General features: G+C 34.4%; 3 protein-coding genes across 3 annotated transcripts; 1 reads left to right on the forward strand and 2 right to left on the reverse strand.

Annotated features, from left to right (window-relative positions):
• Positions 1-50: 50 nt before the first annotated feature.
• Positions 51-5440, forward strand: LOC100264412 (ribosomal RNA small subunit methyltransferase, chloroplastic). Its single transcript, XM_002270238.5, has 10 exons — positions 51-667; positions 899-1048; positions 1622-1678; positions 2190-2288; positions 2782-2877; positions 3592-3676; positions 4160-4212; positions 4481-4564; positions 4872-4982; positions 5062-5440. The coding sequence occupies exons 1-10, from the start codon at positions 461-463 to the stop codon at positions 5125-5127; spliced, it is 1008 nt and encodes a 335-aa protein (XP_002270274.1). The 5' UTR covers positions 51-460; the 3' UTR covers positions 5128-5440.
• On the reverse strand, positions 5392-6010 carry LOC100242127 (uncharacterized). Its single transcript, XM_002270199.5, has one exon. The coding sequence runs from the start codon at positions 6008-6010 to the stop codon at positions 5585-5587; it is 426 nt and encodes a 141-aa protein (XP_002270235.1). The 3' UTR covers positions 5392-5584.
• A 479-nt stretch (positions 6011-6489) lies between these two features.
• On the reverse strand, positions 6490-10285 carry LOC100252411 (protein-ribulosamine 3-kinase, chloroplastic). The gene is made up of 9 exons (XM_002274407.5): positions 10072-10285; positions 9098-9251; positions 8901-8991; positions 8733-8807; positions 8573-8661; positions 8355-8473; positions 7607-7747; positions 6930-7006; positions 6490-6780 (listed from the first exon to the last, which is right to left on the reverse strand). The coding sequence occupies exons 1-9, from the start codon at positions 10169-10171 to the stop codon at positions 6634-6636; spliced, it is 993 nt and encodes a 330-aa protein (XP_002274443.1). The 5' UTR covers positions 10172-10285; the 3' UTR covers positions 6490-6633.
• Between the last annotated feature and the right edge of the window lie 2406 nt (positions 10286-12691).

A 12691-nucleotide genomic window follows, 5' to 3' on the forward strand; every position in this document is an offset into this window, starting at 1 on the left:
ATGCAAATGGTAATTTCAACTGTGAATTTTTTGCCACACAAGTGTGGGACAGTGGGACCCCTCCCCCCAAAACGTTGGTCCTGTTTTACTACCACACTCAATATTGAATGGATAATTTTGGAATTATACTTGTGATTTTCTTCCTGTGCCCATTGAAATATAGATCTTTTAATTTTCCCCTCTGATTGAAAAATGACCTCAATTTGGTTTCTCATTTGCTATGTGAAATGACTAATAAGGCCACCATATGGAATTGGTCGTTTGCAAGAGACCATTTTGGAACACATGGAATTGGATACACTTCTCCGTGGTGTAGCATGACCAACCGGTAGTGATTTTGAAATCCTTCTCCTTTTGCTTCTACGACGTCGTTTTCCTCAGCTTCGTCCTTCAACCAATATATGCATACATATAAACTGGTGGCAGTCCTAACGGCAACTCTTCAAAATAACGTCTGGAAATGCCTTCCCTTCTGCTGCATCATCTCCCGCCAACTCCACTTTCCACAACCATCAAAATCAGGTCTCATCCAAAACCTTCATCCCTCGTGCAAGGTAGCACCCGAACTCCCCTGTGTATAACGTGCGCCCGAAGCCAAGATGATTACCACGCCACGCTCGATGCTCTCAACTCCAAAGGCCGCACTCCCAGAAAATCTCTCGGCCAGGTTCTTCCCTCTATTCGTTAACTTTATCAGAAAACGTTTTCAAGGATTTGTTTTTCACTTGGACTCCACTGAGGCCTTTCATCGAATAGTTAACCGGCTTCTGGGAAACTTTTCCGTTACACAAGTACAGTGCTATAAATAGTGCCCACTAGTTGGGTTGTTGTTATTGAATTTTAGCTTGGTGTTCATCGTATGCATTGTCTTCTTTCTTACGGTGCCGTGGTTTTGCAGCATTACATGTTGAATTCTTCCATAAATGAGCAACTTGCTGACACTGCGGATATTAGGGATGGTGATGTGATCCTTGAGATTGGACCCGGAACTGGTTCTTTGACTAATGTTCTTCTAGATGCGGGTGCAACTGTTCTTGCAATTGAGAAGGTTGGTTTCGACTGCATTACCTGTACTCTGTTGATTAATCTGGAAATAGTATCAAATCATTGTCTCTAGAACGAGAAATTGATGATCTTTTTCAGTATATGATATTGTGAGAGGCATGTTATCATTTGTTGATAAGCAGAGTACTTGAACGAACAGAGTCTCAAGTTTTCTTTCCTAGTTTTTCATGCCATTTCAGTACAAGGAAAAGTAACCATTTCATAGATTGTTTAGTATATCAAGTCATAAATAATCAGCTTAATTTGACAGGGTTTTAACTTTTAATTGTTCTTGAATGTTTCTTTCAGAACAGCTAAAAGGTTTTTCCATTAATGCGGCAATTATGTGGAATGATTTGATGCAGAATCTGACAGCATGTTCATTTGGAACTGCATTTAATTCAACTCCTTATGAAAATATCATCTCTAATTTATTATACAAATGAAATCTCATAATATGTAGAGTTGTTTGAATTTTGTGCCTTACAAGCAAGCATGAAAGGTAACGATAATCATTATTTCCTGTGCTCCTTTTTTATATCTAGGACTAATGTTATGCTTATCGTATGAGCTGTAGGATGCACACATGGCCGCACTTGTGAGAGAAAGGTTTGCAGTTACAGACCGTCTCAAGGTAAGCTATATTTTGGCAATAAATCTCTTTAAAATAAAACTTGTATTTTGTGGCTAGTTTTTTGTTCTCAGAAATTTTTGTTTGATTTTTTTTTTTTTTTGAGTCTAAAATTATCTTCATAGACTTCATTTTTGGGAGAACTATTCTTGCTTTTAAAAGAAAATATTGATTTGCAAGAAGGGAACAAAAGCAGCAAACGCTTTGCTATTGTAACTTCTGACATGCTACTTAAACGATAAAAGGACAGCATCTCTATCACCAGTTGTTTCTTATAGGTTAACATGTTATTCTTTTTCATCATTGTTATCTATCCGGCACTGATATGCTTTCATATTATGTATTATCTTGTAACCTTAAATAAATTTCCTTGGGCAAACTTACATTGTTTGATGGACTACTACCATAGACATATATATTTGATTTATTTATATTAAAGCGTGTCGTCTTGTTCTTTTGACCATTACATTGTGAATGATGTCCTAATTTCTGATATTTTCAATTGGAACTGTAGGTTTTGCAAGAGGACTTCATGAAATGCCATATTCACCCTCATTTGTTCTCATTGTTGGAAAGCAAAAAAGCAAAGAACAAAGAATCAAGATATGCAAAAGTGAGAACTCTACACCATGTACTTAAGCTGTCTGAGTCATTTGCATTGTACTGTCCTCATGAATATGATCTCCAGCTGCCCACTGGAATCAATGCACTTTTCACAGTACATAAATTAAAAAGATCTGTAGAAACTTGGCGAGAGTAGCCGTTACTGTGTCTGACATGCATCAGATGCATACACTACTCAGACACAAAATAGAGAGATAGGAATTTGTTGTACAAACTGCACTACTTGACATCTATGAGATCCTATGTTTAAATGTCCACGAATTTGAATACTGTTAATGTGGTCATACATATTGAAGTTTTATGATATTTTCTTGAATTGATTGGGTACTGCCTCAGATGTACTTTTAATGACTACATAAGCATTGGTATGTAATTATATGGTAATAAATTCATTAGGAATTTGTATCTTTGATGAATGTTGTCTCCTCCTCTCCCCATGGTCATAATATCCTAAAATGGTAGTATGCATTGCTTATTTGCAGGTAGTCTCCAATATACCTTTTAATATAAGCACGGATGTAGTAAAAATACTTCTTCCCATGGGGGACATCTTTTCAGAGGTTGTTCTCTTACTTCAGGTTGGTAATGTTGCCTCACTGATGTTGACTTTCTAATTTCTACATGTTTTACCCATGTAATTGCTACTAATTTATTTCTTTGTTAACATTGTTCAGTATCAAATTTTAGTGTCCTACCAAAAGTCAATATGATTTTTGTCTTTCTGTGGTTGATGATTTTAAGATTGGCAATATGTAACATCTTCAAGGATTTTAAGAATCCTCACACTAGAGCCATCAAATAAAAAAAAGTACCTCCATTGGACAAAGACACACAGGAATGTAAGCAAGTGAAGTACATTGAATCCTAATCTTACATAAGTTAGCTTCAACAAATACAATGAATCCTAATTCTATATAAGTTTGTTTCAACATTTTCAGAATGAGGCCTTCAAATGCTTTCACATCTTTTCTGGATGAATAAGACTTAAATTTCAAGATATGATTTGCTTTATTTGTCGCTTATTGTTCAGATAAATAAATTTGCAGATGCTGGTAGATCTCAGAATATTTGTACCATGAAACCCCTCTTAATGTTTCAGTTTCATGCATATGTCACTTGTTGTAATTTAGCCCAGTATTAAAGACTTAAAAGTTAAAACTACAAATGATCATAGTTCCTGAAATACTTGTTTCATCAAACAGACCGCTGTATGATAATGAATCTCTGCCAAATGTCATTTAATTGTTTTTTGTTTTTTGGGGTGTCATTATAATGAAGAAATATTTTTACAGGATGAGACAGCTTTGCGGTTGGTCGAAGCATCTTTGCGGACACAAGAGTACCGTCCCATAAATATTTTTGTTAATTTTTATTCAGGTGAGGGTTTCTTAGAAACATAAATTTCCATATCAGTGTAGAAATATGTATTCTGCAAATACACCGCATTTTTGGTGACTAGTCCTTTTTGGATTTTATTGATAGCTTGAGTAGGCTTCAGGGCTTGTTGGGGGATTATTAGTTTGTTTTGTTCCTTGGTTTTTTGGGTCTATTGTGCTTCTTGTATACTTCCCCAATACCAAGGTTCTCCCCCTCTTTGTGCTAGGTGCCTGTTAATATTATCTTATTCTCCTATAAAGATTTTAAGCCATGTGGTGAATTACAGAAAAGGCCCAACCTAGGTTCTGATTAATCACAGTGCCTATGTACATTATTCTTGTGTTTTATATTTTTGCAGCTTATGGTGTCAAGTTCTTTAGATGTGCTTTTATTTTTAATTTGGTACTAATCCCATAATATATGTCACAGTTGCAGTCAAACTTCTTTATGACTGGTTTCTCAGTTTGTGATTTTCCTTTTCAGATCCTGAATACAAATTTAAGGTCCCTAGGACAAATTTTTTCCCCCAACCTAATGTAAGTGATTGATTTTTACACTTAGACATGGGCTTTGCAGTATTGAATTTGCATTTTGCTATTGACTTCACACGAGCTTTCTATTTTTACAATGAAATGAAGATGGCAATTGTGATAGTGAACTTTCTTTTCATGCATAATTTGGCGTTAAAAACTCTGTACTAAGAGACTAGAATGGCATCCATGTTCTACTCAAAGACAAATATAAAGCTTTCTTCCAATGCTCAAAGGAATGGAGATGGAGCTAATCCTTTATATGCTTCTGTAGGTTGATGCAGCTGTTGTTGTATTCAAGCTGAAGCAAGCGGTGGACTATCCACCGGTTTCCTCCATTAAAAGTTTCTTCTCACTGGTAGTTGAGATTTCTAATGCTTGCTTTACTATACCTTGTCCAGACTGTTATCATTTTTTATTGGAAATTTATGTTTTCTACATAGCTTCTTGCTTGTGTAAATATGACGCATTTGTGCATTGTGTCTTAAGAGAGAATCCCACCTTTCAATGTAAATTCATTTAACTGCATTAGTTTTTTTTCATGAAAGAATGCTGCAAAGCAGAATCTCCATTACATTGATTCTGAATCAATTTTTTTTTTTTTTTTATCCTTTCATTTTTGCTTCTTTTTTTCACCTGTAACAAGCCTTGGCCAATGGATTCAGGTTAATTCAGCATTCAATGGAAAACGAAAGATGTTGCGGAGATCACTTCAGCACATATGCACATCCATTGAGATTGAAGAGGCTCTCAGAAATGTTGGCCTTCCAGCTACAGTAAGTATGCATATCCAATTATTTGGTACTCCATTGCCGTATTTCCTGGGTTTTACCAACTCTTGTTGATCTCATGCAGTCTAGACCCGAAGAGCTTACCTTAGATGATTTCGTGAGGTTGCATAATTTAATTGTAAAAACCTAGTCCTTCCAACCTCCTCCTCAGAAGGCCAACTTCATGCTTACTCCCAGAACACCATCTCAGTCCCTGATCTTCATCACTTATGATTCAGACCAGGAACTCAACAAAGAAAAGAAATCCTACAATCTCCAGATGGGAAAAACCCCAAGTGAAGTGAATTATCCTCTGGAAGCAGAAACAACATTTGGGGTGTCACTGCCATGTTCAACCAGTTGGAATGACTAAAGAAACTATTAAGGATAAGTTATTGTAATATTAATTACAGACTGGAATCAACCCAATTTGGGTTAATGAATTCATTGATGTTCTTATTCAATCCAGGTATTCTACAACCAACAAAACACAGCTTGAACTCAATTATTTCAATAATCATTCTCAATTCGTTTGTACTAACAATGTAAGTATCAAAAACTCCCCTGTTTTGCTCTGTTTTTGTCCTCTGTTTTCATTCTCTCAAGTCTCAACCGTGAAACTGATACACAAGATCCAGAGCCTTCAACCTTGATTCCCTGGCGTCGAACCCGGCAACCTCTGCCGCATACTTCCTGGGCTCTGCCACAGATGATGGCGACAGCGGTCTCTTCCGTCTCTTGTTTTGAATATAACAATCCCTCATTCGCTCCTCAACTTTGTCAATTGGGTCCTTTGAAGTCACCTCTGTTTCGTCTTCCCATTCATCACCCACCTGCATCGGCTCCGGCGGCGGCGGCGGCGGTGGCTGGGAGGGGAGGGAGAGGAAGGAGGAAAGGCGTTGGTGGGCGTGGTGGAGGGAGGAGTAGATGTGATGGAGGTGGGTGGGGTCTGCGGTGGTGGGGAGTTGCTTTGCCATTAGGGTTGCTTGCTCTAGTGCTTGTACAAGCTCTGTTAATGGCTCAGCCTCGGCCATTATTTCTCTTTCTCTCTCTCTCTCTCCCTCCCTCCCTACAAAGCATATGTATGTGTAAAAACCCTTTGGTTTCTCTCTCTCTAGAATCTTTGTATCTGTTTCTAGGTTTTCTGATACTAGGCAGAGTAGCTGAATTGGCAGCGGCTACCCCTACATGGTCACCCTCATGTGGGCCTGGTCCCTTCTTTTTCCATTTTTATTTTCTCGGGAAAATGGCAAGGAAAGTTATATCCATAGTACTTCTACTTCAATGGTGTTTGTTGCCCATTACATAAAAAACATCTTCCAAATATCTTGGGGATAATAAATCCTGAGACAATTCCATTTTTTCTATCCTAATTTTACCCAATAATTTAGATTTTATCATTCTTTTTTTCGGGTGCCTTAAACTTTTCCTTCAATTATTTTAAGTCAAATTTCTGGAAAAATATTTATAAAAAAAAAAAAAAGAAACCCAAATCTTGGAATGAAAATAGTCATGAAGGTGCAACCAAAAAAATGAAAATTGCCATGATAGCAGAATTTACAGAGCTTGTAGAAGCAGCAAAGTGTATAAATTCGAAGGAAAAGAATACAGGCGAGAAGCAGAGAGATGAATTAGGAGGGGAGAAGAGGTAAGAGGCTTAGATGTTGAAGATCCGGAGATAATCATCAATTATGGACATGGCAGAAGACCTGTAGCCTGATCCAAATAGATTATAATGGTTCAAGTAATGATACAACATGTACACATCTCTCCTCTTCTCGAACCCTGCTTGTTTTGGCATCACCTACATTATAAAATTTCATAACAAATTACTCCCAAAAGAAACCATCTAACAATCCCACAATCGACAGGTTGGTTTGGAGTTTGGATTAGCAATAGATGACTTTCTTTTCATCTTTCTAACTTATGATTGTTTAGATATCATGACCATACCTCAAAATAAGCATTGTAGAAAGATCCTCCAAAGCCAGCACACCATGACATTCCGAATTCTGCCTCATTATGTCCATCTAATTCAAGAAAAGGGCAACGGAAAATCAGCACACAACTATGAAAATTGCAACATTTTTCTCTCCGATTTCGTCATGTTGAATTTTTCCATCAATATTTCCATCATCAAGTTCTGGGTTATGCATAGGAGTGGTAATTCAAATTGGTTGGTCTGTCAGTCGTATGACTCACTTGATCTATTTTTTCAAGATCAAATTTTAAATAAGTCGTTGGTCTGTCAGTCGTATGACTCACTTGATCTATTTTTTCAAGATCAAATTTTAAATAAGTCGAATGCGAGTTAAATAGGTTATGACTATAATAATCATCATGATTATTAAGTAGGTTAATTTAGGTCAAATTCGTGTTATGCACCCAAAACTAACTTTTTATCAAACGGGTTATGCAGGTTGATACAAATTTAACCTAAACACGATACTACGAAAAATGTATCAAGGTCGAGTTATGTTGGTGAATCGTATCAAGCTTTGCCACCTTTAGCCATGCAGTTGCTAACTTAACATGGATGAACTTAATAGCTAAAAGAAAATTTGAGTATTCTAAATATAAATCATCTGGGCACAAAATGATAGAGCAAATCCCAACCAACTTGGACTTACAGTAACATGCTGGGTCAAGTATAACAGGCTCTCCATTCTTGTCAGAGCTGATATTACCACTCCATAAGTCTCCATGAAGCAAGCAAGGTTCTATCTCCACATTTTCAAAAAGCCGCCCCAGATTCTTCATCAGTTTTTCTCCTGTTGAGCAAAGCGATCCAGGGATCAAATACGGTGCCTAGTTAATAAATTTAAATACAAATCCTTAATTTGTATTTTAAAAATCACATAACCATTGCATTCAGACATAATATCTTAATATTACTGATAGCTTATTAGGAAGATGCCCTTTTAATTAAATAGCCCAAAAAAGTCGGTCTCGTGACTATTTTAGACTCCTCATGATTAACACTTAATAGTCCATATGATTCCAAGAAGGCAGACAAAAAGAGAAGTAAAATGGAATCCTACAAACATTTGGTTTTGGTATGCACTTCTCTTAATAAGAGTTCTACAAAACGATAAAAGCAAAGACGAGAGGTAGTCATTTTATAGATTTATCAATCAGGCAATGAAGCATGTAATGCTCCTTTCAGTCACTATGCCAATCAAAATGAGAATTGTGCCTTGATCAAGTACATATGCAGAACTCCAAACACGAAATCTAGTTTGATATTATTCATTTATAACAAAAACATTTTCCAGGTCAATTTAATCAGTTTGATAATTTTTGTAGAATAAGATGAAAGAAGAAGGAAAACCATGAGCTAAATGATTTGAAAATAAAATTATTATTAAAAAGACGAACCTTTTGCATAGATGGTCGAATCTCCATACTGGTCTAATGCCAATTTCAGCTGATAACCCAATCTATGCTCTGCATAAAACTTGACCCAATCTGATGTCCAAGTGTTTATCTGAGGAGTGCTGCAAAGCAAGACATAAAGAAAATTTTCTCAATGAACTTACTGCCTTTCCACAGAGACAAAGAGTGGGATGACGACAACGATGATTTAAAGATGATACCTGCCTATGGTATTATCAACATCAAACCCAAATCCTTTTTCAGATTTTCCAGCTTTATGCATTTCAGCAAGCTTCCTCCCTAAAACAGCCTGATAACCAATAACAGTTATAGCAAATTGTTATCACCATAATAATGTCAAGAAAATTTGTCGAACCTCACCTGATCGCCTCTAGATCTACCAAATTCAATAAATTCCATAATGATGTAAGAGCCACCGGTTGGTAGTGGTCCAACCTGCAAGGAGTAGCAACTAGTCCACTTACATTTTTCTGTCAGCTATGTAGATATATCAGGATGAATAGATCTAGTGACCCCCAAACTTCTCACCTTAAATGGCCTTGGTACACGGATTGATTTGGTCTCATACATAGCACCAAGACCAAGAGCCTCCCCCTCAAACATTGATGGCCCGATACTCCTGTGGTTCAATGGTATGAAATCTCAAATCAGTTAAAATAGCACTTGTACCAGTAAATCCCCAGAAAGCAGAACGGACTTTTGTACGTGTTAGGATAACCAAATACCTGTTTGTTTTAACGAAGAAAGAACCAGCATCAGTGTCATAACGACTAGCAAGATTAATGCAACCACCACCAACAGGACTAATCCTTGTAATCTGAGTTGCCTTTCCTTCTGATAGAATCCATTCACGGATTGGATCTTCACCCAATGCTGCCACTGCCAATATACCAAAATTATATAAATATATTGACAAAATTCAAATAGAAGTTCCTTCAATCAAAATGTAAAGCACAAAAATACAGCTAAAAACCCATATGATGAACAAAATCTAGGTATCAAAATTCCTGAAACCTGACAGATCAGCTTAATTCCAGTTCAACTTCATGAGAGTCCCAACAGGAGTTTCTAGAACAGAATGCAAAGCTCACTAACCAAATTAATGACTCGACATTGCCTAACAGCCATGAACCAGGTCCCACCATCAATCAGTAAATGGAAAGATTCAAAAAGCTCATTCAAGCACTGGATCAATGATGAGTAATTGAACCTACTAAAGCTCAAATTAAGCTACTATAGAAAGTGATTTCTAAGGGATAGACATCACAAAAGTGCACAATGCCATCAAATAAAAAAAGGGTAACCTCTCATGTCATCATGCTCCCTTATGGTTCAATCTAAGTTACAAAAGAGTGATTTCACATGCCCTATAAAAAGAGAACATCAAATTGGACAATGGATAATTTCCTCCATAACAGCTCAAACCCTATAAAATAATGAACCCACATGCAGCTTGACATCAGAGAGGCTCATAAGAATATCAAACAAAAGGGGGCAATCTTTTCAACCCATGATTAGGTTCCATTACAGCTGAACCAAGATATAAAGGAGTGATTACACATACAAATAGACATCAAAGAAGCTAAGAAAAACATCTGATGGGGTAATCCCCTAAACCCCTTTATCACTCATACCACATCTAAATTCAGTGTCTGAAAACCTCAATTCAAGGAACTGCGAATATCCATCATATACTCACTGACAAACGGCTTGGTTTTGGGGAAGGACAATGAAGGAAACCAAGGCAGAGAAGGGAAGCAACAGCCGGAGGAGACGAGACCCACGTGTGCAGCCACCATTATCCTTCTCCACCTTTTCTTTGCCCCCCACAGAGACCACACCGCCTCCCTGGCTCGCCTCTGTCGTGGCGACTATCTACTGGTTTCCATTTCTTTACCCAACATTCTCTTTTTTCCTCATTTGATTCCAAAGCTAAAAATTATTTTAAAATTTTAAGAAAATAAATAATTTAAAAAATAAAATAAATTCATATTTTGGTGCATAAAAATAATTATTAATGTTTTTCTAATTTGAATTTGGGAGAATTACCCTTAAGGGTAGGCTGGAGGAAAAAATGACCAGGGTGGGTAAATTTGATAATTATTGTAAAGGGTAAGGTAAAATTATGATAATTCCTCCAAATGCCTTATTTTGTTTAAATGTCAATACTACCCTTAATAAGTGAAAAGCAACAGAAAATAAAAAAGAGTTTATTCTCCATTTCTTTAACCTACCTGGAGCCGAGTTGTAGAAGAAAAAGAGGAAAGGAAAAAGGTGCGCACTTCAGGTCATTCTCTGCAACCGATACACAAAACTTGTTTTTTTTTTTGTGAATCTAGCAAGAAATCCATTAAAGGTCAGTTTTTTTTTTTTTAATACAAAAAAAAACGTCAGTTTATGGAAAAATAAATAAATAATTTAAAAATCGGATTGAATGAAGGAAAAGTTAATAATTTTAACAATGTAGTTGTAAGATATTAGATCTGAAATATTGAATGAGGTTTTGAGAAAGAAATTACATTTTTTTTTAAATGTTTTTTAAATTTATTATTTTGAATTTTTTTATATTATTTAGGTCATATTGAAGATGTGTTTTTATTTTTAATTTATTTTCTGGGTGGGTTGTTTGATATGATTATTATTGATTTCCATTGAAAAGGTTTGCATTTTAGTTTTGTTGTTAAGACTTTTTGACATGATTGAAGAAAAAATGTTCTCAGTTGTTTCATGCTTGTTTGGGACCACTTTGTTTGTGTATTTATAAACATATTTAGATTGTCATTGAAAACTGAAATCCCCTTTGTACGAGACCACTTTGTCTTTTATTATGAATTTGTTAAAGAGTTAAGATCACTATATTTTTGTTATAAATTTGTTACCTTTTTGTATAAGTATTATTTTGGTATGATGAGTCGAATGCCTAGTAATTTGAAGGTTGTGTAAAAAAACCATTATTTCAGTTATAAAGTATAAGTACAATACAAATGCAATATAGTTACAATGAAAAAATATTAACATTATGATACATTACAATATACCAAAATGACAAAATATTGAATTATTTTTTACTGAATTGGCATTTCTAGGCTATCATGTTGTATTCCTATCATAAAGCATCCTTGCAAGCCAAAATTATAAAAAAAAACAACAACAAAAATACACTATTGTAATTTCAATACATGAAGTTGTTGATGATAATCCAATGATGGATAAAAAAAAATCTATAAAATTAAATTTTTTTATATAAAAATATAGAGGTATAATAAAAATACAGTACAATTACAATACAAATACAATAACATTACAATACATTACGATAAGGTAAAATTTTGAAAATGTCAAATTTCTTATGAAACTGGGCAATTATGGGTTCTTTGGCATCCCTAACATGTATAATATACAACAAATATTGTTATTTATTATATAAAATATGTCTCAATTGATTATAATTTTCATTTGTTTATTTTGTATTCGTTGTAAAATTTTCATTGATTGTAATATTGTGAAATAGTTGTTGATGATAATCCAATGATGGATAAAAAAAATCTATAAAATTAATTTTTTTATATAAAAATATAGAGGTATAATAAAAATACAGTACAATTACAATACAAATACAATAACATTGCGATACATTACGATAAGGTAAAATTTTGAAAATGTCAAATTTCTTATGAAACTGGGCAATTATGGGTCCTTTGGCATATCCCTAACATGTATAATATACAACAAATATTGTTATTTATTATATAAAATATGTCTCTCAATTGATTATAATTTTCATTTGTTTATTTTGTATTCGTTGTAAAATTTTCATTGATTGTAATATTGTGAAATAGTTGTTGATGATAATCCAATGATGGATAAAAAAAAAATCTATAAAATTAATTTTTTTTATATTAAAATATAGAGGTATAATAAAAATACATTACAATTACAATACAAATACAATAACATTACGATACATTACGATAAGATAAATTTTTGAAAATGTCAAATTTCTTATGAAACTGAGCAATTATGGGTTCTTTGGTATATCCCTAACATGTATAATATACAACAAATATTGTTATTTATTATATAAAATATGTCTCTCAATTGATTATAATTTTCATTTGTTTATTTTGTATTCGTTGTAAAATTTTCATTGATTGTAATATTGTGAAATAGTTGTTGATGATAATCCAATGATGGATAAAAAAAAAAAATCTATAAAATTAATTTTTTTATATAAAAATATAGAGGTATAATAAAAATACATTACAATTACAATACAAATACAATAACATTACGATACATTACGATAAGGTAAAATTTTG

Source organism: Vitis vinifera, chromosome 15 (assembly GCF_030704535.1).
Source record: "Vitis vinifera cultivar Pinot Noir 40024 chromosome 15, ASM3070453v1".
Classification (NCBI taxonomy): Eukaryota; Viridiplantae; Streptophyta; class Magnoliopsida; order Vitales; family Vitaceae; genus Vitis; species Vitis vinifera.

Excerpts from the sequence above, each read along its gene's own strand:
- LOC100264412 (XM_002270238.5), top strand. The coding sequence starts at position 461 with ATGCCTTCCCTTCTGCTGCATCATCTCCCGCCAACTCCACTTTCCACA. Across the intron at positions 1,049-1,621 it reads CTGTTCTTGCAATTGAGAAG|GATGCACACATGGCCGCACT; the intron begins GTTGGTTTCGAC and ends TATGAGCTGTAG. Across the intron at positions 4,983-5,061 it reads ATGTTGGCCTTCCAGCTACA|TCTAGACCCGAAGAGCTTAC; the intron begins GTAAGTATGCAT and ends GATCTCATGCAG.
- LOC100242127 (XM_002270199.5), bottom strand. The coding sequence starts at position 6,010 with ATGGCCGAGGCTGAGCCATTAACAGAGCTTGTACAAGCACTAGAGCAA.
- LOC100252411 (XM_002274407.5), bottom strand. The coding sequence starts at position 10,171 with ATGGTGGCTGCACACGTGGGTCTCGTCTCCTCCGGCTGTTGCTTCCCT. Across the intron at positions 8,474-8,572 it reads GTTGATAATACCATAGGCAG|CACTCCTCAGATAAACACTT; the intron begins GTATCATCTTTA and ends CTTGCTTTGCAG. Across the intron at positions 7,007-7,606 it reads ACTTGACCCAGCATGTTACT|ATGGACATAATGAGGCAGAA; the intron begins GTAAGTCCAAGT and ends TTCTTGAATTAG.